Here is a 26894-nt window from a genome sequence, read left to right on the forward strand (position 1 = left end):
ATTTATATGGAAATTTAAAACTTCAGTGCTTATGTTAGAAAAAAATATAAATTCAGTGACTTTGGGTTTGACCTTACAAAGCTTGAAAAGCAAAAAAGGAGCAAAATAAGTAGAGATAACAGAAATCAATAAAATATAAAACAGACAATGGAGAAAATTAACAAATGCAAAAGTTATTCTTTGAAAAGACGAATAAAATTTATAAACCTTTAGCCAGATTTTAAACAAGACCAAAAGAAGACACAGGTTACCAATATCAAGAATGAGGGGACATTGCTGTAGATCATACAGAAAATAAAAGGTTAAAAAGGGATTATTGTTACAACCTTATGCCAATAAATTTAACAACTTAAATAAAATGGACAAATTCCTTGAATGCACCTATCAAAGCTTACCCACAAAGAAAAAAAAATAGCCCTTAGAACCCTATATATGTGAAAGAAAATGAGTTGGTGGTTTAAAAACCTTTTCAAAAAGGAAATTCCAGGTGCAGGTAGTTTCACTGATAAATTTTACCAATAATTGAGGAAGAAACAAATGAACCGTACACAAACTCTTCCAGAAAAGTAAAAAGGATGTACTTCCCAAGTGATTTTATGAGGCTTGTATTATTTTTATACCAAAACCAGCCAAAGGCGTTACAAAAACCCAAAACTACAGACCAATATCCTGTGAGGACACAGATGCAAAAATCCTTAAAATATTAGCGTGTTAAATCCAGTAATATATACATACAAATATTACATGACCAAATGGAGTTTGTCCCAGAACATAAGATTAGTTTATTATTTCAAAATCAATGTGGTTTACCAAATTAACAGATCAAAAATGAAAAACTACTTTATTTCAACACATGCAGAGAAGGCACTTCAAAAAAGTTAGCACTCATTCATTATTAAAAGAAGAAAAGCTCAGTAAACCAAGAATAGACGTATCCTTCCTCAATCTGATAGACAGCACCTTCAAAAAACCTACAGATGACATCATACTTAGTGGTAAAAGGCAGAATTTTTTTCCCCTAATATCAAGAACTTAACAAAGATGTTGCTCTCACTTCTTTTTTATTTTTATTATACTTTTGGGATACATATGCAGAACGTGCAGGTTTGTTATGTAAGTATACATGTGCCATGGTGGTTTGCTGCATCCATCAACCCACCATCTACATTAGGTATTTCTTCTAATGCTAACCCTCCCCTAGTCCCCCACCCCCTGACAGGCCCCAGTGTGTGATGTTCCCCTCCCTGTGTCCATGTGTTTTCATTGTTCAACTCCCACTTATGAGTGAGAACATGCAGTGCTCTCACCACTTCTGATCAATATTATGCTGAAGTTTCTAGCCAGTTCAGTAATGGAAGAAAAATAAATAAAAGACGCACATGTATTTGGAAAGTAAAAAGTAAAGCTCTCTTTGTTTCATATACTATGACAATGAAAAACTGTTTCTATTTTATATGACATGATAAAATAATTTACTAGAATTAATAAGTGAATCTAACAAGGACTCAACTGTATTTCTGTATAACAGTAATGAACAATTGGAAGTTGAAAATTTAAAAATACCATTTATCATTATATCAAAATATTAAATAATTGGGGATAAATGTTACAAAATATGTCCAAGACCTTTACACCTTTACACTGAATACCTCAAAACATTGCTGAGAGTAATTAAAGAAGACCTAAATAAATGAAGTGATATATTGTGTTCATGGCTTAGAAGACTCAGTATTTTTCATGTGTCATTTCCACCCAAATTGATCTATAGATTCAGTACAAATACAATAGTCTTAACAGGAATTTTTGAAGAAATTGTTAGGCTGATTCTAAAATTGATATGGAACTCAAAATAGCTTAAAATAGCTGAGACAAATTTGAAAAAGAATAATGTTGGAGGATTTATATTATCTATAGTGTGTAGATATGTGTTCCATAGCTATAGTAATCAAGACAGTATGTTACTAGCATAAGTTAGATTAGGATTTCTGAACCTTGACATAAATGACATTTGGGGCTAGATATTTCTTTCTTAAAGAGTGCTGTCCTGTACTTATAGGATGTCTGATAGCTTCTCTGACCTCTACTCACTAGATGCCAGAAGCACCCATATCCTCTAGTTGTGACAACCAAAAAATGTCTCTAGACATTCCTGAATTTATCCTGGGGCACAAAAATCATCCCCAGTTCAGGAGCACTGAGTTTTACTTATACAACAATTGAACAAAATAAAAGCATTGAGAAATAGAGCCTCATATATGTGTTCAGTTGATTTTTTTTTTTTTTTTTTTTTTGAGATGGAGTCTCACTTTGCCACCCAGGCTGGAGTGCAGTGGTGCAATCTCTGCTTCCTGCAACCTCTACCTCCTGGGTTCAGGTGATTCTCCTGCCTCAGCCTCCTGAGTAGCTGGGACCACAGGCACACACCACCACACCCAACTAATTTTTTTGTAGTTTTAGTAGAGATGGGGTTTCACCATTTTGGCCAGGCTGGTCTCAAACTCCTGACCTCAGTTGATCTGCCCACCTCAGCCTCCCAATTAGTTGATTTTTAACAATGGTGCAAAGGCAATTCAATAGAGAAAGTATACTCTTTCAGCAAATGGAATTGAAATCCTTGGATTTCCATTTTTTTAAATGAACCCTTAATTTTCATCATATATAAAATTAAAACTTGTCTCTCTTTGGGGATTGCTGAGCTTCCTGTGTCTGGATGTCTAAATCTCTTGCCAGACTTGGGAACTTTTCAGCTATTATTTCATTAAATAGATTTTCTATCCCTTTCATGCAAAATGGTACACTTGGAAAAACAATTTGGCAATTTTTATTATCTGAAACATATTACATATTTACAAAGTATTGGACCACCCCTTGCTGTCTATTTACCTAAGAAAAATGAAAGCTTTTTGTCCACACAAAGACTTGTACTAGAATGTGGATAGCAGCTTTATTCATAATAGTCTCTAACTGGAAGGGACCCCAAATGTCTATCAGCTGGTAAATGAATAATTAAGTTTTTAAAAGGAACAAACTTTTTTTTTGAGATGGAGTCTTGTTCTGTCACCCATATTGGGGTGCAGTGTCACGTTCTCTGGTCACTGCAACCTCTGCCTCCCAGGTTCAAGCAATTCTCCTGCTTCAGCCTCCCAAGTAGCTGGGATTACAGGCATGCACCACCATGCCCAGCTAATTTTTGTATTTTTAGTAGAGACGGGGTTTCAGCATGTTGGCCAGGCTGGTCTCGAACTCCTGACCTCAGGTGATCCACCCGCCTTGGCCTCCCAAAGTGCTGGGATTACAGGTGAGAAACAAACTGTTGATATACACAATATGGGTGAATCTCAAAATCATCATGCTAAGTCAAAGAGACCAGACACAAAAAGTGCATTCTGAGCTCATTCATATGAAATTCTACAAAAAGCAAAATGTAAAGCAATAGAGGCAGATCATTGGTTCCCAGAGACCAAAGAGTCTTGGTAAGTGATTGCAGAGGGGCAGAAAGGATTTTTTGTGATGGTAGAATGTCTCTAAGTCATTATTGTAGTCGTGATCACTTCAGTAAGGCTGATTTTTTTTTTAACAGGTAAAATGCCTATTTCTTGGTCACATAATCTTTGCTAATCTCTTTGGCCCTCAGGCCCACTCCATCATGTTACCTAGAGCTCCCTCCCAACTTTAGCTTTAGCTTTTCCTGTTTAGTGCTTTGTTACCCTGTTGCTGTTTAGACTTTTCCTGTGGATGACTATTACTGAAAAACACGATCCAGGGTCCCAGTCTCTCTGAGCTGAGTTCTCTGTGTTCTCCAAATTAATATATTAAGTGAATCTTTTTTTGTATATTAAAGTCGAGGCCTAGAGAAGGCCTCATCTTAACACATTGGCAGAATAGTCATTATTAATATAGCATATGTTTTTAAGACTCTAGAAGTTTACTTTTCTGAAATTCACTTTCTGTCTTCTCCATATAAAGTTTGAAATAAATTTCTGCAAATTAAGGCCTACATCTCCAGTTTGCTAAATTAATCTCGAGATGGTCTCAGGAATCTGTGTTTTAAAAGAATTCAACAAGTGATCTTACTGATCAATCAGGCTTAGAAACTACTGGATTGAGGTAGTTTCTGACCCCATCTTTTAAAAACAGATAAATAAAATCTTCATAAAATCTAAATAAATAGAAAAATAAAATATTTTATCATTTCATACCTTTACTCAGACTTCACTAAGGTGTACAAATGCAGATTTTATCAAAAGTCTTTGCAGAATACTTTTTCACATGCCATTATCTGCTGTCTTTTCACTCTCTAAAAGAAAGCAGGGTATTATGGAGCTAGTTTTATTAGGTGACTACTATGTGCCAGACATTTTACAAGGGCTCACTATTTAATTCTCATAGATAATAAAAACGAAGTTAGAGATGATAAGTAACTTGGCCAAGGATGTAGCTAATAAGTACCAGGAGTGAGGTTTGTGCTTGGCTTTAAAACAAGGGTATTTTTCTTTTCTAATATATTTGTATAAATTTAAAGGGTACAAATGCAGTTTTGTTAAATGGATATATTGAGCAGGGATAAATTCTGGGCTTTTAGTGTAACCATCACTCTAATAGTGTACATTGCACTCATTAATTAATTACTCATCCCTCAACCCCCTCCCACCCCTACCCTTCTGAGTCTCCAGTGACTATTATTCCACACTCTGTCCATGTGTACACATTATTTGGCTCTTACTTGTAAGTGAGAACATCCAGTATTTGACTTGTTCCTGAATTGTTTTCACTTAACAACATAGATGGCCTCCAGTTCCATCCATGTTGCTGCAGAAGACATGATCCTGTTCTTTGTTATGGCTGAGTAGTATTCCATTTTGTGTGTGTGTGCGTGCGTGTGTGTGTGTGTTATTTACCACATTTTATTTATCCGGTCATCCACTGGTGGACACTAAGGTTGATTCCATATCTTTGTTATTGTGAATAGTGTTACAGTTATCATTTGAGTACAAGTATCTTTTTAATATGATGTTTTCTTTTCCTGTGGGTATATACCCAGTAGTGAGATTGCTGGATTGAAAGGCAGTTCTACTTTTAGTTATTTGGGAAATCTCCATACTGTTTTCCATAGAGGTTGTACTAATTTTCATTCCCACCAACAGTGTATAAGCATTCCCTTTTCTCCACATACTCATCAACATCTGTTGTTTTTTGTCTTTTTAATAATAGGCATTCTATTGGCATAAGATGGTATTTCATTGTGGCTTTAACATTTCTCTGATGATTAATGATGTTGAGCATTTTTTCATATGCTTGTTGGTCATTCATGGGTCTTCTTTTAAGAAATGTCTATTCATGTCCTTTGCCAGTTTTTTAATGGGGCTATTTGTTGTTTTGTTATTGTTGTTGAGTTGTTTGAGTTACTTGTAAATTCTGGATATTAGTCCTTGTTGGATTCATAGTTTGCAAATATTTTCCCCCTATCTGCAGGTTGTCTGTTCACTTTTTTTTATTATTTCCTTTGCCATGCAGAAGCTTTTTAGTTTAATATAGTTTCATATGTCTGTTTTTGTTTTCGTTGCTTATGGTTTCAAGGTCTTATGAATTCTTTGCCTAGACAAATGTCAAGAAGAGTTTTCCCTAAGTTTTCTTATAGAATTTTTATAGTTTCAGATCACAAATTTGATTTGTCTATATTTGATTTTTTATATGATTAGAGACATTCTTCTACATATGGCAATCCAATTTTCCCAACACTATTTATTGAAAAAGATATCTTTTTCCCAGTGTATGTTCTTGTCAGCATTGTCAAAGATCAGTTAGCTATAGATATGTGGCTTTATTTTTGGGTTCTCCATTCTTTTATTATTTTACCTTGATCTATGTGTCTGTTTTTATGCCAGTACCATGCTTTTTGATTATTATAACCTTGCAGTATAATTTGAAGTCAGGTAATGTGCTCTCTCTAGCTTTGTTCTATTTGCTTAGGATTGCTTCTGCTATTCAGACTGTTTTTTTGTTCCATATGAATTTTAGGATGGTTTTTTTCTCATTCTGTGAAAAACGATGTTGGCATTTTGATAGGAATTGCATTGAATCTGTATATTGTTTTGGAAGTATTCTCATTTTAATTATATTAATTATTCTGATTCATGAACATGAAGTGTTTTTCCATTAGTTTATGTCCCCTGCAATTTCTTTCATCCGTGTTGTATTTTTTGTTCTTTCACCTCCTTGGTTAACTATATTCCTAGGTATTTTATTTTATTTTTTGTAGCTATTGTAAATGGGATTGCCTTCTTGATTTGGTTTTCAGCTGGATTATTATTGGTGTATAGAAATGACACTCATTTTTGAATATTGATTTTGTATTCTGAAATCTTACTGCTTACTCAATTCAATTATCAAACCTAAGAATTTTTTGAGGAGTCTTTAGGCTTTTCTAGGTTTACGAGCATATTGTCAGTGAACAGAAATAAATTATTTCTGACTTCCTCTTTTCCGACTTGGATGCCTTTTCTTTCTTTCTTTTGCCTGATTGCTCTGGCTAGGACTTCCAGTACTAAGTTGAACAGGAGTGGTGTAAGTGGGCATTCTTGTCTTATTCTAGTTCTTAGGGGAATTATTTTTTTTTTTTTTTTTATTTTTTTTTTTTATTATACTTTAAGTTTTAGGGTACATGTGCACATTGTGCAGGTTAGTTACATATGTATACATGTGCCATGCTGGTGCTATATCTCCCAATGCTATCCCTCCCCCCTCCCCCCACCCCACAACAGTCCCCAGAGTGTGATATTCCCCTTCCTGTGTCCATGTGATCTCATTGTTCAATTCCCACCTATGAGTGAGAATATGCGGTGTTTGGTTTTTTGTTCTTGCGATAGTTTACTGAGAATGATGGTTTCCAATTTCATCCATGTCCCTACAAAGGACATGAACTCATCATTTTTTATGGCTGCATAGTATTCCATGGTGTATATGTGCCACATTTTCTTAATCCAGTCTATCATTGTTGGACATTTGGGTTGGTTCCAAGTCTTTGCTATTGTGAATAATGCCGCAATAAACATACGTGTGCATGTGTCTTTATAGCAGCATGATTTATAGTCCTTTGGGTATATACCCAGTAATGGGATGGCTGGGTCAAATGGTATTTCTAGTTCTAGATCCCTGAGGAATCGCCACACTGACTTCCACAATGGTTGAACTAGTTTACAGTCCCACCAACAGTGTAAAAGTGTTCCTATTTCTCCACATCCTCTCCAGCACCTGTTGTTTCCTGACTTTTTAATGATTGCCATTCTAACTGGTGTGAGATGATATCTCATAGTGGTTTTGATTTGCATTTCTCTGATGGCCAGTGATGATGAGCATTTTTTCATGTGTTTTTTGGCTGCATAAATGTCTTCTTTTGAGAAGTGTCTGTTCATGTCCTTCGCCCACTTTTTGATGGGGTTGTTTGTTTTTTTCTTGTAAATTTGTTTGAGTTCATTGTAGATTCTGGATATTAGCCCTTTGTCAGATGAGTAGGTTGCGAAAATTTTCTCCCATGTTGTAGGTTGCCTGTTCACTCTGATGGTAGTTTCTTTTGCTGTGCAGAAGCTCTTTAGTTTAATTAGATCCCATTTGTCAATTTTGTCTTTTGTTGCCATTGCTTTTGGTGTTTTGGACATGAAGTCCTTGCCCACGCCTATGTCCTGAATGGTAATGCCTAGGTTTTCTTCTAGGGTTTTTATGGTTTTAGGTCTAACGTTTAAATCTTTAATCCATCTTGAATTGATTTTTGTATAAGGTGTAAGGAAGGGATCCAGTTTCAGCTTTCTACATATGGCTAGCCAGTTTTCCCAGCACCATTTATTAAATAGGGAATCCTTTCCCCATTGTTTGTTTTTCTCAGGTTTGTCAAAGATCAGATAGTTGTAGGTATGCGGCGTTATTTCTGAGGGCTCTGTTCTGTTCCATTGATCTATATCTCTGTTTTGGTACCAGTACCATGCTGTTTTTGTTACTGTAGCCTTGTAGTATAGTTTGAAGTCAGGTAGTGTGATGCCTCCAGCTTTGTTCTTTTGGCTTAGGATTGACTTGGCGATGCGGGCTCTTTTTTGGTTCCATATGAACTTTAAAGTAGTTTTTTCCAATTCTGTTAAGAAAGTCATTGGTAGCTTGATGGGGATGGCATTGAATCTGTAAATTACCTTGGGCAGTATGGCCATTTTCACGATATTGATTCTTCCTACCCATGAGCATGGAATGTTCTTCCATTTGTTTGTATCCTCTTTTATTTCCTTGAGCAGTGGTTTGTAGTTCTCCTTGAAGAGGTCCTTCACATCCCTTGTAAGTTGGATTCCTAGGTATTTTATTCTCTTTGAAGCAATTGTGAATGGGAGTTCACTCATGATTTGGCTCTCTGTTTGTCTGTTGTTGGTGTATAAGAATGCTTGTGATTTTTGTACATTGATTTTGTATCCTGAGACTTTGCTGAAGTTGCTTATCAGCTTAAGGAGATTTTGGGCTGAGACAATGGGGTTTTCTAGATAAACAATCATGTCGTCTGCAAACAGGGACAATTTGACTTCCTCTTTTCCTAATTGAATACCCTTTATTTCCTTCTCCTGCCTGATTGCCCTGGCCAGAACTTCCAACACTATGTTGAATAGGAGCGGTGAGAGAGGGCATCCCTGTCTTGTGCCAGTTTTCAAAGGGAATGCTTCCAGTTTTTGCCCATTCAGTATGATATTGGCTGTGGGTTTGTCATAGATAGCTCTTATTATTTTGAAATACGTCCCATCAATACCTAATTTATTGAGAGTTTTTAGCATGAAGGGTTGTTGAATTTTGTCAAAGGCTTTTTCTGCATCTATTGAGATAATCATGTGGTTTTTGTCTTTGGCTCTGTTTATATGCTGGATTACATTTATTGATTTGCGTATATTGAACCAGCCTTGCATCCCGGGGATGAAGCCCACTTGATCATGGTGGATAAGCTTTTTGATGTGCTGCTGGATTCGGTTTGCCAGTATTTTATTGAGGATTTTTGCATCAATGTTCATCAAGGATATTGGTCTAAAATTCTCTTTTTTGGTTGTGTCTCTGCCCGGCTTTGGTATCAGAATGATGCTGGCCTCATAAAATGAGTTAGGGAGGATTCCCTCTTTTTCTATTGATTGGAATAGTTTCAGAAGGAATGGTACCAGTTCCTCCTTGTACCTCTGGTAGAATTCGGCTGTGAATCCATCTGGTCCTGGACTCTTTTTGGTTGGTAAACTATTGATTATTGCCACAATTTCAGCTCCTGTTATTGGTCTATTCAGAGATTCGACTTCTTCCTGGTTTAGTCTTGGGAGAGTGTATGTGTCAAGGAATGTATCCATTTCTTCTAGATTTTCTAGTTTATTTGCGTAGAGGTGTTTGTAGTATTCTCTGATGGTAGTTTGTATTTCTGTGGGATCGGTGGTGATATCCCCATTATCATTTTTTATTGTGTCTATTTGATTCTTCTCTCTTTTTTTCTTTATTAGTCTTGCTAGCGGTCTATCAATTTTGTTGATCCTTTCAAAAAACCAGCTCCTGGATTCATTGATTTTTTGAAGGGTTTTTTGTGTCTCTATTTCCTTCAGTTCTGCTCTGATTTTAGTTATTTCTTGCCTTCTGCTAGCTTTTGAATGTGTTTGCTCTTGCTTTTCTAGTTCTTTTAATTGTGATGTTAGGGTGTCAATTTTGGATCTTTCCTGCTTTCTCTTGTGGGCATTTAGTGCTATAAATTTCCCTCTACACACTGCTTTGAATGCATCCCAGAGATTCTGGTATGTTGTGTCTTTGTTCTCGTTGGTTTCAAAGAACATCTTTATTTCTGCCTTCATTTCGTTATGTACCCAGTAGTCATTCAGGAGCAGGTTGTTCAGTTTCCATGTAGTTGAGCGGCTTTGAGTGAGATTTTTAATCCTGAGTTCTAGTTTGATTGCACTGTGGTCTGAGAGATAGTTTGTTATAATTTCTGTTCTTTTACATTTGCTGAGGAGAGCTTTACTTCCAACTATGTGGTCAATTTTGGAATAGGTGTGGTGTGGTGCTGAAAAAAATGTATATTCTGTTGATTTGGGGTGGAGAGTTCTGTAGATGTCTATTAGGTCCACTTGGTGCAGAGCTGAGTTCAATTCCTGGGTATCCTTGTTGACTTTCTGTCTCGTTGATCTGTCTAATGTTGACAGTGGGGTGTTAAAGTCTCCCATTATTAATGTGTGGGAGTCTAAGTCTCTTTGTAGGTCACTCAGGACTTGCTTTATGAATCTGGGTGCTCCTGTATTGGGTGCATATATATTTAGGATAGTTAGCTCCTCTTGTTGAATTGATCCCTTTACCATTATGTAATGGCCTTCTTTGTCTCTTTTGATCTTTGTTGGTTTAAAGTCTGTTTTGTCAGAGACTAGGATTGCAACCCCTGCCTTTTTTTGTTTTCCATTTGCTTGGTAGATCTTCCTCCATCCTTTTATTTTGAGCCTATGTGTGTCTCTGCACGTGAGATGGGTTTCCTGAATACAGCATACTGATGGGTCTTGACTCTTTATCCAACTTGCCAGTCTGTGTCTTTTAATTGGAGAATTTAGTCCATTTACATTTAAAGTTAATATTGTTATGTGTGAATTTGATCCTGTCATTATGATGTTAGCTGGTGATTTTGCTCATTAGTTGATGCAGTTTCTTCCTAGTCTCCATGGTCTTTACATTTCGGCATGATTTTGCAGCGGCTGGTACCGGTTGTTCCTTTCCATGTTTAGCGCTTCCTTCAGGAGCTCTTTTAGGGCAGGCCTGGTGGTGACAAAATCTCTCAGCATTTGCTTGTCTGTAAAGTATTTTATTCCTCCTTCACTTATGAAGCTTAGTTTGGCTGGATATGAAATTCTGGGTTGAAAATTCTTTTCTTTAAGAATGTTGAATATTGGCCCCCACTCTCTTCTGGCTTGTAGGGTTTCTGCCGAGAAATCCGCTGTTAGTCTGATGGGCTTCCCTTTGAGGGTAACCCGACCTTTCTCTCTGGCTGCCCTTAACATTTTTTCCTTCATTTCAACTTTGGTGAATCTGACAATTATGTGTCTTGGAGTTGCTCTTCTCGAGGAGTATCTTTGTGGTGTTCTCTGTATTTCCTGAATCTGAATGTTGGCCTGCCTTGCTAGATTGGGGAAGTTCTCCTGGATAATATCCTGCAGAGTGTTTTCCAACTTGGTTCCATTCTCCGCATCACTTTCAGGTACACCAATCAGACGTAGATTTGGTCTTTTCACATAGTCCCATATTTCTTGGAGGCTTTGCTCATTTCTTTTTATTCTTTTTTCTCTAGACTTCCCTTCTCGCTTCGTTTCATTCATTTCATCTTCCATTGCTGATACCCTTTCTTCCAGTTGATCGCATCGGCTCCTGAGGCTTCTGCATTCTTCACGTAGTTCTCGAGCCTTGGTTTTCAGCTCCATCAGCTCCTTTAAGCACTTCTCTGTATTGGTTATTCTAGTTATACATTCTTCTAAATTTTTTTCAAAGTTTTCAACTTCTTTGCCTTTGGTTTGAATGTCCTCCTGTAGCTCAGAGTAATTTGATCGTCTGAAGCCTTCTTCTCTCAGCTCGTCAAACTCATTCTCCATCCAGCTTTGTTCCGTTGCTGGTGAGGGACTGCGTTCCTTTGGAGGAGGAGAGGTGCTCTGCGTTTTAGAGTTTCCAGTTTTTCTGTTCTGTTTTTTCCCCATCTTTGTGGTTTTATCTACTTTTGGTCTTTGATGATGGTGATGTACAGATGGGTTTTCAGTGTGGATGTCCTTTCTGTTTGTTAGTTTTCCTTCTAACAGACAGGACCCTCAGCTGCAGGTCTGTTGGAATACCCTGCCGTGTGAGGTGTCAGAGTGCCCCTGCTGGGGGGTGCCTCCCAGTTAGGCTGCTCGGGGGTCAGGGGTCAGGGACCCACTTGAGGAGGCAGTCTGCCCGTTCTCAGATCTCCAGCTGCGTGCTGGGAGAACCACTGCTCTCTTCAAAGCTGTCAGACAGGGACATTTAAGTCTGCAGAGGTTACTGCTGTCTTTTTGTTTGTCTGTGCCCTGCCCCCAGAGGTGGAGCCTACAGAGGCAGGCAAGCCTCCTTGAGCTGTGGTGGGCTCCACCCAGTTCGAGCTTCCCGGCTGCTTTGTTTACCTAATCAAGCCTGGGCAATGGCGGGCGCCCCTCCCCCAGCCTCGCTGCCGCCTTGCAGTTTGATCTCAGACTGCTGTGCTAGCAATCAGCGAGATTCCGTGGGCGTAGGACCCTCCAAGTCAGGTGTGGGATATAGTCTCGTGGTGCGCCGTTTTTTAAGCCGGTCTGAAAAGCGCAATAATCGGGTGGGAGTGACCCGATTTTCCAGGTGCGTCCGTCACCCCTTTCTTTGACTCAGAAAGGGAACTCCCTGACCCCTTGCGCTTCCCAGGTGAGGCAATGCCTCGCCCTGCTTTGGCTCGCGCACGGTGCGCTGCACCCACTGGCCTGCGCCCACTGTCTGGCACTCCCTAGTGAGATGAACCCAGTACCTCAGATGGAAATGCAGAAATCACCCGTCTTCTGCGTCGCTCACGCTGGGAGCTGTAGACCGGAGCTGTTCCTATTCGGCCATCTTGGCTCTCCCTCCCGGGGAATTATTTTCAGCCCTTCCCAATTCAATATGATATTGGCCATAAGTTTGTTGCATATGGCCTTTATTATTTTGAGGTATGTTTTTTCTACTATGCCTAGTTTGTTGAGAGTTTTTATCATGAGGGGATGTTCAATTTTATCAAATGCTTTTTCCACATCTATTGAAATGATTATGTAATTTTTGTCTTTAATTGTGTTTGTGTAATAAATCACATTTATTGGTTTGTATATGTTGAGCCATCCTTGCATCCCTGGTGTGTTATCTTTTTGATGTGCTGGTGGATTCAGTTTGCTAGTATTTTGTTAAGGATTTTTGCATCTATCTTCATCAGGGATATTGGTCTGTAGTTTTTTTTTGTTTGTTTGTGTTCTTGTCAGACTTTGGTGTCAGGGTGATACTGGCTTCATGGAATGAGCTAGGGAGGATTCTCTCCTGCTCAGTTTTTTTTTTTTTTTGGAACAGTTTCATTAAAATTGGTACCAGTGCTTCTTTGTATGTTTGATAGAATTTACTGTGAGTTCATCTTGACCTAGGCTTTTTTTTTGTTGGGAGGATTTTTTTTATTGGTCTGTTCAGGATATCTAGTTCTTCATGGTTCAGTCTTTCAAGGTTTTATGTTTCCAGGAATTTATCCATTTCCTCTAGGTTTTCTAGTTTGTGAGTGTATGGTAGAGTCTGATGATCTTTTGTATCTCTGTGGTATCAGTTACAATGTCTTCTTCATTTCTCATTATGCTTATTTAGATATTCTTTCTTCTTGGTTAGTCTAGATAGCAATTTATCAACTTGTTTATCTTTTCAAAGAACTGACTTTTCAATTCAGTGATCCTTTGTTTTTGTTTTGTTTTGTTTGGTTTGGTCTCCATATCATTTAGTTCTACTCTGATCTTTGTTATTTCTTTTCTTCTGCTAGCTTTGGGTTTGGTTTTTTCTTGTTTTTCTAGTTCCTTGAGGTATGATGTTAGGGTGTTAATCTGTAATCTTTCTATTCTTTTGATATAGGCATTTGATGCTATAAACCTCCCTCTTAGCACTGCTTTGGCTGTATCCCAGAGGTTTTGGTATATTCTGACTCCATTTTCATTTGTTTCAAAAATTATTTTAATTCTTTCTTAATTTTGTCATTGAACCAAAAATTATCTAGGAGTGTGTTGTTTAATTTCATGTATTTGTATAGTTTTGAGAATTCCTCTTGATATTGATTTCTAGTTTTATTCCATTGTGTTCTGAGAAAATACTTGATGTGATTTCAATTTTTTTCTATTTTTATTGAGGCTAGTTTTGTGGCCTAACATATGGTCTATTTGGGAGAATGTTTCATGTGCTGATGAGAAGAAGGTATATTCTGTGATGTTGGATAGAATGTTCTGTAAGTGTCTGTTGCGTCCATTTGGTCTAAAGTTCAATTTAACTCCTGTGTTTCTTTCTTGATTTTCTGTCTCAGTGATCTGTCTAGTGCTGTGACTCGGATGTTCAAGTGCCCCAGTATTATTGTATTGCTATCTGTATCTTTCTTTAGGTTTAGTAACATTTGTTTTATGAATCTGGGTGCTCCAGTGTTGAGTACATATGTATTTAATATTATTATATCCTTTTGTTGAATTGATATCACCCTTTATCATTAAATATCATTTTCCACCCCTCTATCTTTTTTTTTTTTTGATATAGAGTCTCACTCTGTCAGCAGGCTGGAGTGTAGTGATGCAATCTCAGCTCACTGCAACCTCTGCCTCCCGGGTTCAAGTGATTCTCCTGCCTCAGCCTCCTAAGTAGCTGGGATTACAGGCGCACACCACCACACTCAGCTAATTTTTGTATTTTTAGTAGAGACGGGGTTTTACCATGTTGGTCAGGCTGGTCTCAAACTCCTGACCTAATGATCCGCCTGTCTCAGCCTCCCAAAGTGCTGGGATTACAGACGTGAGCCACCACACCCTTTATCTTTTGTCTATGTGTCTTTACCAGTAAAGTGAGTTTCTTGTAGGCAGCATATAATTGGTTCATTTTAAAAATCCATTCTGCCTATCTATATCTTTTAAGTGGAGCATTTAATTCACTCACGTTCAAGGTTAATATTGAAACATGAGGTTTTCTTCCCGTCATGTTGTTATCACTAGTTGTTTTATAGATTCTTTGTTTCTTCATTTTTTTTCTTCTGCGTCTTTGTGATTTGGTTCAGTTTTTTCTTTATGCTATGCTACCTCTAGACCAGTAGAAAAACTAAGAGGTTATCCTTAATAATTTCTACTGGCCCATGTGCTCCTAAATTTATCTGCCTCTTTATCCTTGGACATAAGCAGAAAAATTAAAAACATACTTTATCCACTGGCATATAGTATGTCTCCATTTTAACAAAATCCTGACCATCTTTTCCTAACTAGAAAGTTTTTCAGTGGTGAGTTACTTGCTTGCCTCTTGCAAGTGGGATCATTGTTTTTCACTAATTGACTTATACTATAATTTTTTTTTTGAGACAAGGTACAGTGGCACTATCACACAGCTCACTGAAGCCTTGACCTCCCAGGTTCAAGTGATCCTCCAGCCTCAACCTCTCAAGTAGCTGAGACTAGAAGTGTGTGCCACCACACCCAGCTAATTTTTTACTTTTTTATAGAGAAGAGGTCTTACTATGTTGCACAGGCTGGTCTCGAACTCCTGGGCTCAAGCAGTTTCCTGCCTCAGCCTCCCAAAGTGCTGGGATTACAGGCATAAACCACTGTTCCTGGCTGACTTATACCATAATCTAGTTAGTAACGATTCTTTACATTGGTCAATTATAAATTTATTTTTAACACACAATTTAAGAGTTACTCAGAGCAACCTTATTTATATTAGACATTTTTTTCTCCCCAAAATATCACATCCTCTTTGACCTTAGTTTCCTTTTAGCTAAAACGATGGGGTTTCTAAGTTTCCCTCTATCTTTAATATTCTGTGAAGTTTGTCATTTAGTATACAAGTGGCCAACAAACATATGAAAAAAATGTTCAGTACCACTAGTCATCAGAGAAGTACAAATCAAAGCCAGAATGAGATATCATCTCACACCAGTCAGAATGGCTATTATTTAGAGGTCAGAAAATAACAGATGCTGGTAAGGTTGTGAAGAAAAGAGAACACTTGTACACTGTTGGTAGGAATGTAAATTAGTTCAACTACTGTGGAAAACAGTTTGGAGATTTCTCAGAGAACTTGGAACTACCATTCAACCTAGCAATTCCATTACTGGGTATGTACCCAAAGGAAAACAAATTGTTCTACCAAAAAGACATATACACTTGTGTGTTAATTGCAGCACTATTCACAATAGCCAAGACATTAAATCACCCAAGGTGACCATCATTGGTGAATTGGATAAATAAGATGTGGTACACATATAACATGGAATACTATGCAGCCATAAACAAAAACAAAATCATGTCCTTTGCAGCAACATGGATGCAGCTGGAGGCCATTATTCTGAGTGAATTAATGCAGGAACAGAAAAATCAAATTCCACATGTTCTCACTTATAAGTGCAAGCTAAACATTGGGTACACATGATCATAAAGATGAGAACAGTAGATACTGAGACTATGAGGTGGGGGAGAGAGGGAGGAGGGCAAGAGCTGAAAAACTCTCTGTTGAGTACTATGCTTACTACCTGGGTGATGGGATAATTCATACCCCAAACTTCAGCATCATGCAATATACCCATGTAGTAAACCTGCACATATATCATTTGAATCTAAAATAAAAGTTGAAATTTTTTTTTTAAGTTTGCTGTTTAGGACACATATTTCTGTATGGAGAATATTAAAATGGGTATTAGGTTTCTAAGCTAGTTCATAAAATGTCCTGAACAAGTAGAGTACATAAAATATTGTCTAAATATAATGTTATTCAACTATGTCTAATCACAATTTATAATGTTGTTTTTAAGCAACTCTTACCCCACTTTTCTACCCTATCCTCCAGCAGCTTGGGGAAAGACAAGAGGCAGTGTTAGAGAGATAAATTAAATCCTTCTGGGTGTCAGAAATTCCACGTTAAGATGCAAGTGGCTTAATCTGCACAACATCTAGATCTGTGCTGCCCAATATAGTAGCTACTAGGTACTTTTGCTATTTAAATTTAAATTAATTAAATAAAAAATTGATTTCTTCAGTCACATTAGCCACATTTCAAATGCTCAAAAGCCACATGTGACTAGTGGTTACCTTATTGGACAGAGCAGATATAGAACATTTTATTATCACAGAAAATTCTACTGGGCAGTACCGATCTAGAACTGAACCTCCCTATGCCTACTTCTTACTGCAATGAAGGCAGCATATTGTACTTTCATGTCTTTGTGTTTGGTTCTCTTGTGAGGACTAATCAGTCCAAATTGGATTAGTTTGCAATTGCCACATCAATTTTAATAAAAAATTTTCTTGACCTGAGTTTGAAAACGTTCTTTTGATAGCTTTTAATGCTTGGCAGTGGTGTTTGTGATGAAAACAGAAATTATTCATCTTTGGTGTCCGTAGAGATAACTTTGAAAAAATACTTTGTAGGCAGCTGAGATTCTACTACAAAATGGAGCAAACCCTAATCAAAAAGGTCAAAAACAGAAGAGTGCTTTGGATGAAGCAGATGATGAAAAAATGAAAGAATTACTAAGATCTTATGGTGCTATTGAGACTGTTAATAGAGATGAGAGTGATGCTATAGTCAATGGTATGTATATCAATATTGCTGCTATTTTATATAGAGATATATCTCTGCTTAGGAAAATCTTCTGATTTGTTGTGTAAATTGTTTCATAACTGGGATAGATGTGTCCTATGTTTATTAAACTCTTCAAAAGCCATTATTTATTTTTAGAAATTGGCATTTACAATTTGGTTTAATTTATAGATCATATGACCCTACTGGATTGGAGTTACATGTTGAAATGAAACCTATAGCATTCATCAAGCAAACATTAATGTCCCTAACATTGGGTTTGAGATAGAGACGTAATTGAAGCCAGGCAGATCAGTTTAGTTGTAGTAGGGCTGGAAAAGGGCGACATTATACTGAAGTTTTTGCAGCTAAGAGGAATATAACATATATTACAATGAAAAGAATATTTCAAGGGAATGTACAATCAGGCAAAATTTTATGAACCATTTTAGCAATACTTTATATTTTATTAAGTATTGAGGGGAGGGAATTGTTCTTCCTTTTCCCTCATGCTCAAACCTTGACTCATAGAAGAAGATACTCAGGAATGTATCTATATTCTCACCATGAGGGAGAATGCTGGGGAGAGCAATTGTGTCACACACTTCTCCCCTAGCCTACCAACATCCTTACCAACTGTTGATTTCCAAGGAAGAATTACTGATATAATTCGTCAGAGCTAAGGATATTCATTGTGTTATATTTCACCAGTGGGCTAGATTATGGATAGGTCAAGGTCAAGAGTGATACAAATTTCCTCTTTTCATTGCCTGCTTCCATATAGTAAGTCCATAGGGTCAGGGTCTTTCTTAGAGGCCCAGCCATTTCACTCTCCCTCTTCACAGCTATACCTGAAAGTTCCCATGATTTAGATTAGCTCAGCTTATCAGGGAAGTCTGCATTTGGAGTTGTTGATAGATCTATTATAAAGTGATAGATCTATTCCCACATATCTACTGTTTCTTGTTTCCTTGATCAGGTACCCCAAAGGATGAAGAATATAGGGTACAATGATAATATAGAGAAAGGGAATCCAGAATGGGAGTAGGGTCCAAGAGAACTTTACAGAGGCAATTAATCAAGTCATATTGGTTAAGAGCATGGACTTTGGAATCAGATAAGATCTGGTTTCAGTTCTAGCTGTGTGACATTGGGCAACTTCTTGAACCCCTGTAAGCCTCACTTTCCTCTTCTGTAAAATGGATATAATAAACTACCTACTTCACAGGTTCATATGAAGATTAAATAAGATGATTTATGGAAAGTTTTTGGCACCCAGCATATGACAAGTGCTCAGTAAATGCCAGCCATAAGTAGCCAATTAATGATGATGATGAGTGTTGGTTAAGATATTATAATAGTTGTAGACTTGACTTATCCTTCTCATCCCCATCACATTAAAACTGAAAAATGAAACTATATTTTTGCACATTCTTATTATATTTTCTAATTTTACTTTTTAAAGAAAAAATTCATGCTGTCCGGTCTAAAACACATAAACAGTGTTTTTGTGATGATGGCAAAACTATTGACTCATCTTCCCTTTCACACCAAGAAAGATCAAGTGAAAGCCTTTCTGTGGTGAGTGAAGTTAAAATTACTTTGTTCTTCATCTTAGAAAATGCCATTCTTTGAGCCAGCCAGTTAGTTATTGGCTAATGGCAGTACTTTCCATTTTAATGACACAAAGACAGAAATTTTTTATTTTTTTATTTTTTTATTTTATTTATTTATTTATTTTTTATTATTATTATACTTTAAGTTTTAGGGTACATGTGCACAATGTGCAGGTTAGTTACATATGTATACATGTGCTATGCTGGTGCGCTGCACCCACTAACTCGTCATCTAGCATTAGGTATATCTCCCAATGCTATCCCTCCCCCCTCCCCACACCCCACAACAGTCCCCAGAGTGTGATGTTCCCCTTCCTGTGTCCATGTGTTCTCATTGTTCAATTCCCACCTATGAGTGAGAATATGCGGTGTTTGGTTTTTTGTTCTTGCGATAGTTTACTGAGAAGGATGATTTCCAATTTCATCCATGTCCCTACAAAGGACATGAACTCATCATTTTTTATGGCTGCATAGTATTCCATGGTGTATATGTGCCACATTTTCTTAATCCAGTCTATCATTGTTGGGCATTTGGGTTGGTTCCAAGTCTTTGCTATTGTGAATAATGCCACAATAAACATACATGTGCATGTATCTTTATAGCAGCATGATTTATAGTCCTTTGGGTATATACCCAGTAATGGGATGGCTGGGTCAAATGGTATTTCTAGTTCTAGATCCCTGAGGAATCGCCACACTGACTTCCACAATGGTTGAACTAGTTTACAGTCCCACCAACAGTGTAAAAGTGTTCCTATTTCTCCACATCCTCTCCAGCACCTGTTGTTTCCTGACTTTTTAATGATTGCCATTCTAACTGGTGTGAAATGGTATCTCATTGTGGTTTTGATTTGTATTTCTCTGATGGCCAGTGATGGTGAGCATTGTTTCATGTGTTTTTTGGCTGCATAAATGTCTTCTTTTGAGAAGTGTCTGTTCATGTCCTTTGCCCACTTTTTGATGGGGTTGTTTGTTTTTTTCTTGTAAATTTGTTTGAGTTCATTGTAGATTCTGGATATTAGCTCTTTGTCAGATGAGTAGGTTGCAAAAATGTTCTCCCATTCTGTAGGTTGCCTGTTCACTCTGATGGTAGTTTCTTTTCCTGTGCAGAAGCTCTTTAGTTTAATTAGATCCCATTTGTCAATTTTGGCTTTTGTTGCCATTGCTTTTGGTGTTTTAGACATGAAGTCCTGGCCCATGCCTATGTCCTGAGTGGTAATGCCTAGGTTTTCTTCTAGGGTTTTTATGGCTTTAGGTCTAACATTTAAGTCTTTAATCCATCTTGAATTAATTTTTGTATAAGGTGTAAGGAAGGGATCCAGTTTCATCTTTCTACATATGGCTAGCCAGTTTTCCCAGCACCATTTATTAAATAGGGAATCCTTTCCCCATTGCTTGTTTTTCTCAGGTTTGTCAAAGATCAGATAGTTGTAGATATGCAGCGTTATTTCTGAGGGCTCTGTTCTGTTCCATTGATCTATATCTCTGTTTTGGTACCAGTACCATGCTGTTTTGATTACTGTAGTCTTGTAGTATAGTTTGAAGTCAGGTAGTGTGATGCCTCCATCTTTGTTCTTTTGGCTCAGGATTGACTTGGCGATGAGGGCTCTTTTTTGTTCCATATGAACTTTCAAGTAGTTTTTTCCAATTCTGTGAAGAAAGTCATTGGTAGCTTGATGGGGATGGCATTGAATCTGTAAATTACCTTGGGCAGTATGGCCATTTTCACAGTATTGATTCTTCCTACCCATGAGCATGGAATGTTCTTCCATTTGTTTGTATCCTCTTTTATTTCGTTGAGCAGTGGTTTGTAGTTCTCCTTGAAGAGGTCCTTCACATCCCTTGTAAGTTGGATTCCTAGGTATTTTATTCTCTTTGAAGCAATTGTGAATGGGAGTTCACTCATGATTTGGTTCTCTGTTTGTCTGTTATTGTTGTATAAGAATGCTTGTGATTTTTGTACATTGATTGTATATCTAGAAAACCCCATTGTCTCAGCCCAAAATCTCCTTAAGCTGATAAGCAACTTCAGCAAAGTCTCAGGATACAAAATCAATGAAATTTTTTATTATAAAAGATAAGATGGTGAACAGAATGGGCTGGAAGTTATGCTATGTGGTTAACTCTTAATTATCTGCTTTGAATACAGAACTATGGAGTAGCTGCTATCCTTTATACCTAGTCTGAGTTCTTTGGCTACTTCTTGTCCATAGACACTGCCACTGTCATAAATGTGTCTTCACTCACTTCCATAAGTGTCTAGGAGATACAGGATGTAGAAAAGATTCTGGAATCCAGACAGAGAAGAGGATTAAGCAGCCTGGTTTAGCTGCCCTCGATCCCATATGGTTTATAGTAATAAACTTTGCTGCGAAACCCATCATGTAAAGGTAACTTTTGAAAAAAAAGAACATAGCAGTTGCTTAATAAGATATACATATTGATTGAAATTCTTAGTTGGACAAAAACACAAAGCTTAACTAGACACAAAATCTTAACCAGGGTAGCATCCTCAATGAAACCTTGTTTTAGATAAGTCTTGGCGCATAGTGTCCAAGACTGAGTACATCTACAATATGAGCAAAGGAGAAAGGAAAGTTGGCACCAAAAGATGTTTTCTTTATCGTAATCTGTGGATAGAGCTTAGCCTGGGCACAAATTCTGGCCTTTTGTTTGCTTTTATAACCATAAATCATTCACTGTATGAAGCGGTAAACCTTAGTGTTGTTTTTATTTTTGCTTGATTTTATATTTGTATTTTATAATTTCACTTTGATGCATTTAATAAATGACAGCAGTAAGATTGCTTTACCAAATAATTAGGTTATTTTATTATGTACTTTTAAAATATCTTTTATGGGCACCAAAGTAAAATTTCAGGGCAACATACTTCAGAAGGCTTTGAGGACCTACATGTTTTAGAAATGAATGTGTATGGAGAATATATTAAAGGATAGGTAATATGAGTCAAACCATCAGTCATCATTAATGGAGCAATGGCTATGAACCCACAATGTTGAAACCATATACAAATATAAAAGGCATGCTTCTGCCTACAAGATCTCATTGTCCTGATGAGGAAATATAATGTACAAGACATTATTATGTTAGTGTTAAATTATGTAGCACCGAATTTCTTAATTCTGAGAAAAAGGAAATCAGCATGGATTGGATAAGTCAGAAGTTTCCTGTATGAGATGGGTTTTATATGATTATAATATTCACTATTTAGCGGATTCTTACTTTGTGCTGACATTGTCCTTAGCATTTTCATGTGTTATAGAATTCAGGCACAGAGAGGACAAGTAACTTGCTGGAGTCACCCAGATAGGAAGAGGTGAAGCTAGGATTTACACCCGAAAGTCTGGTTCCAGAGCCCACTCCACGATTCTCTCTCTCATAGGGAAAGAGAAGGATCAGGGCAGAGTGAATTGAAAGCATTCCAGGAAGGAAGATTAGTACTGACAAGGGCATGTAGGAGTGGTATTAAGTCCCCTTTGTGAATTTTTGAGAGCATAGTGTTTTGCATTTCTAAGATTATGTATAAGATTTTAATAGTGTGCAATGAAAGTCATAAGGCCTTAAAGTGAACTTTCAATGTTATGTGATTCATTTTTCTCCTACACCTATAGTTTCAACAGAAGTCAGTGAGAAATTGATTTCTTATGATTGCTACTTTTACATTCTATTTTCCAGGAGATCTACTACATAATTCAAAATGTATTTGTTTGCTTTTGTTCAAATCTGCAACATTTATACAGTTAAGCTTATACAATGTATGAGTACATTTTGAGCATAAAGAGGAATGAGCATTTTTAGGAACACTTTCTTTAGTATTTTATTTACTCTGTGTTTGTCAATGGCATATCAGAGAGCATATCTACCCCTTTATAATGAAGTTTCAAATATTTTTATCTGATAGCATCAGACCCTCAGTGCCGTTCTACAAGATATAGAAGAAAAACAAGAATATTTATTAGAGTTTGAAATAAGAAACCCTGAAGATGCAGGTAAATATAGACTCATACTCAAGTATGATATTTTCAGATACCCAAGGTCATCTTCTTAAGGTACATATTTATTTCAAAGCTCACAAAGGCTGAAAAAGTGGTCTTGTATTTTTATGTGAGAGGATTTAAAGTGCTAGGAATTATTAATATCATTAAAAGTAGACTTACTTTAAAAGTAAGTCTCAAGTAGACTTGTAATGATAGCTAAAAGGCTGATTTTATCATGATGCAAACCAGTAGTTTGTGTTGTTAAAGATACTTCTAGATGCTGGCGGGCGCTTGTAGTCCCAGCTACTCGGGAGGCTGAGGCAGGAGAATGGCATGAACCCTGGAGGCGGAGCTTGCAGTGAGCCAAGATCGCGCCACTGCACCCTAGCCTGGGTGACAGAGAAAAAAAAATACTTCTAGATGCAAAGTGCTGCAAGAGTAATTTGAGAGACATTCAGAACTATGATCAGAGATAAACTATACCAGTGATATGTTTAGATAATCCTATGACAGAAAATGTAAGATTGTGACAAGAGATGAGATTACGTTACCCTGTGGGTTGTCAGCTTCACCCAGCTATGGTAACCCTTAAAAGTAGATCAGAAATAGTTCAGTGGAAGGTGGTGCAGCAGTGACACAAGGTAAGCAAATCCTCCTACTTTCAGAAGAGCATATGTAACAGGTGGATGTCTTACTGCAAAGATATCTTCCTGTTTTCAAAACACTGAAGATTCAAAATAGCAAATTAGACTTTGATCCCTGACCTAATAATCTTATTTTCTCAAACTTCAGTGAATATATGCAAGCCCTTGATGACTCACATATGTATTTTTTGAGTTATGATTTATAAGGTGGAAAGTAGTTCCTGATAAATTCAGATCTGTGAATGTAAAAATTAGGTAAAAGTAGTAGCTAACAGTAAGGTAATTTAAAGTACCTCATCAACCTTTTGTATAGCAGGATATAACTGTTCATCTCTTGTCCTAACTCATGTTTGCATAGTCTTTAAAAAAATCATCTCCTTTAAAATTTTGCACATTCTACTTTTCGTCCTGGCCTAACATGGTACGTGTTATGTTTGGAGGAAACTAATATAAAATAATTCATACCCCCAAACAAAAATGTACAGTTAGTATATTTATTTCGTTTACTATTTGTAATATCTTTTGCATCCAAGATGATTTTTCCAAGTTTATAATTTTTTTCATTATGAAAGTCATACAGATATACTTCAAGAAAAAGAGAAAAATGCTAAAATTAGCTACTGTCCCATCACAATATTTTGTTGTTTTATTTCCAGGCCCCCCTCCCCACATTTTTTTTTTGTCTAAGAACATAGTAATGCAATTGGACCTCAATAAAACTCTTAAAAACATAGTTTTGACCATGATATATATGGTAATTTTGCATTTTTTTCATAGTCTTCATTCTTAGTGTTTAATAAATGTTCCACAGCTTCCTAAATTTTTCCCTTTTTGTTGAACATTTGATTTCCAATTTTTTGCTGTTCTACAATATGTAGCTTTTTCCACACGTATTGTCTTCTTAGGAAAGATTAACAGAATTGTAACTATTGGGTCAAATTATATAAGCATTTTAAATCTATTGATTTATATTGATAAATTCTATTTTATAGATAGTACTAATTTTCACTTTGTAAGTGAAAATACTGATGCTACTAGCAGTGTACCCATTAGTGTCTTTGTGTACACTGCTAGTAGCATCAGTATTTTCATTTTAAATAACCTTACGAGTTTAATAAGAAAAATATGCCTGATATTTTCATTTGCCATGTTGCTAATTAGTGGTGCTTTTTTTTTTGAGATGGAGTTTCACTCTGTCACCAGGTTGGAGTGCAGTGGTGTGATCTCAGCTCATTGGAAACTCCGCCTCCCAGGTTCAAGCCATTCTTCTGCCTCAGCCTCCCGAGTAGCTGGGAATACAGGCGCATGCACCATGCCCAGCTAATTTTTGTATTTTTAGTAAAGACAGGGTTTCACCATGTTGGTCAGGATGGTCTCGATCTCTTGACCTTGTGATCTGCCCACCTCGACCTCCCAAAGTGCTGGGATTACAGGCATGAGCCACTGCGCCTGGCCCAGTGGTGCTTTTTCACTAGTTTTATTCACTATTTTGAGAACTGTTTCTGTTCTTTGTTTATTCATCAAGCGGAGCCTATTTGTATAATACAATTATTTACTCCTTTTCTACCATAACTGCTGCAAATACTTTTTCAGCCACTTGTCTTTTTCTTTGCAATGTGTGTTAGTTTTTGTTTAAATATATACAATTACAAATTCTGTAGAGTAAAAATTCATTGGCCTTTTTCTGTTTATTTGAATGCCTCTAAAATTAGAAACTTCTCCCCACCACCCCCAGGTTTTTGTAGTTTAATTTTATTATATTATAACCAATACATTGAATAATCTTGATGCCTTTATTTTTGTCTTACTGCCCTTAAGGAAGGAGAGGTAAGGCAGTGGGACCCTGGAGCTCTTGGATGGTAACTAATTACTGACTGTGGTTGGCTCTGCCACTCCCTGACAGGTGTTTAAAACTCAGTCTCTGGAGAGCAGTTTTCTAAGACTCTTCTGAAATTTCTCTATGGTCCATCAGGCTGGAACTTCTATGATGCGGGCAATACACATTGCCCTTTCCCTGTGCCCTCTCAGTCTTCTCTCAGCTTCTATTTTTTTTTTTCTGATGGACCATCCTACACAGACTCTCACTCTCAGATGGAAGTCCTCATAGGCAGGGTCACAGGGCAGGCTTCACAACAAGTCCTCAGGACCTTTGCACCTCAGGCCCATTGTTAGAAGGGAAGACAATTACTTCTCAGCTCAGCAGCAACTTTCTTTTGGCCCTGCTGTGGTAGCTCCTCATTTTTCAAGGTCTCTAGGTGTTCAAGAAGGAAGCCAGATACCAATTCATTGTCATGTCAACTTAGAGTTCAGCTAGGTTCTCTAAATAATCTTTTGAGGAACTTACCCTATTAGGCTTGAGGTAAAGAAGAGAAGACCGTTTACCCCTTACTCTTGCTGCTGAATATGCAGATTCCCACTCAGGTAAGCAACTGCTCTCTAAAGAAATCTTTTTTCAGACTCACCCTCCTCCACATCTGACACTTGTGATAGCTTTGATCTGGCTGAGGGATCTGAGTAATGAGTCCCATTTTGTACATTTCTTTGAAAATTTTTCTTAAAGAGACCTTGCACTCACTTTTCTATCAGTTGTCAACTGAACTGCTTCAACTGAACCGAGGCAGAAAATTGCCATTGTTAACATTTTGTATATTTTTCCCTAAGTATTTTAATGCATAATTCATCTGAAATTTTTTTCTGTATTTAAGATAAGGATAGAATAGGTTTACTCCGTATTACTACCCTATTACTCATCCCTATTTGTTGAATAATTTCTCTCATCCTCATTGTTTTGTAATGTCTAATGAAGTATTAAAATCTTACACATATTAGGACAATTCTAGATTCTCTTTAATATACCATTGATTAATATCATCTTTGATAAAGAAGTGTGTGATACCAAATTATACATAAAATTTATTTCTGTTGTTTCTTAGAGAAACATACAGAATATTTTAAGTTACTGTAGTATGTTATTTTTACCTATGGTTTAAAATTCAGTTGGAAAAGCTGGGATGACAGGGCACATAGATAATTTAAAATGTCTTTTAATAAACAGTGTCAAATCTGCTGAACAAAATTATATCTAAATTCTTATTGATTGTACACATTTTCCCCCTTTGTTAGCATATGCATCATATCGTGAAACTAATCCTTAGCCACAGTATTAGGGCAATAGAAACTACTCTGAGGACACTGACTCAATACTTACCAAATCATTTGTCTGATTTGCTGAGGGAATTTCTGAAACAAATTCTACCTCTGAACTTCATGTCATTTTCTACCACAGATTTTCTCAAGTTACTTTAACCAGAAAAATG

General features: G+C 36.9%; 1 protein-coding gene across 10 annotated transcripts in view; it reads left to right on the plus strand.

Annotated features, from left to right (window-relative positions):
* Positions 1-26894, plus strand: part of ANKRD31 (ankyrin repeat domain 31) — a 184938-nt gene that overhangs the window by 117825 nt on the left and 40219 nt on the right. For 7 of the 10 annotated variants that reach the window (XM_055367816.2, XM_055367815.2, XM_055367812.2 and 4 more), the window contains 3 exons: positions 17169-17331; positions 18785-18900; positions 22858-22945. In XM_055367816.2, the coding sequence (XP_055223791.2) occupies positions 17169-17331; positions 18785-18900; positions 22858-22945 (367 nt within the window). The remainder of the gene's footprint in view (positions 1-17168; positions 17332-18784; positions 18901-22857; positions 22946-26894) is intronic. The other 3 variants (XM_055367817.2, XM_063700689.1, XM_063700690.1) reach the window with 1 other exon arrangement.

Source organism: Gorilla gorilla, chromosome 19 (assembly GCF_029281585.2).
Source record: "Gorilla gorilla gorilla isolate KB3781 chromosome 19, NHGRI_mGorGor1-v2.1_pri, whole genome shotgun sequence".
NCBI lineage: Eukaryota > Metazoa > Chordata > Mammalia > Primates > Hominidae > Gorilla > Gorilla gorilla.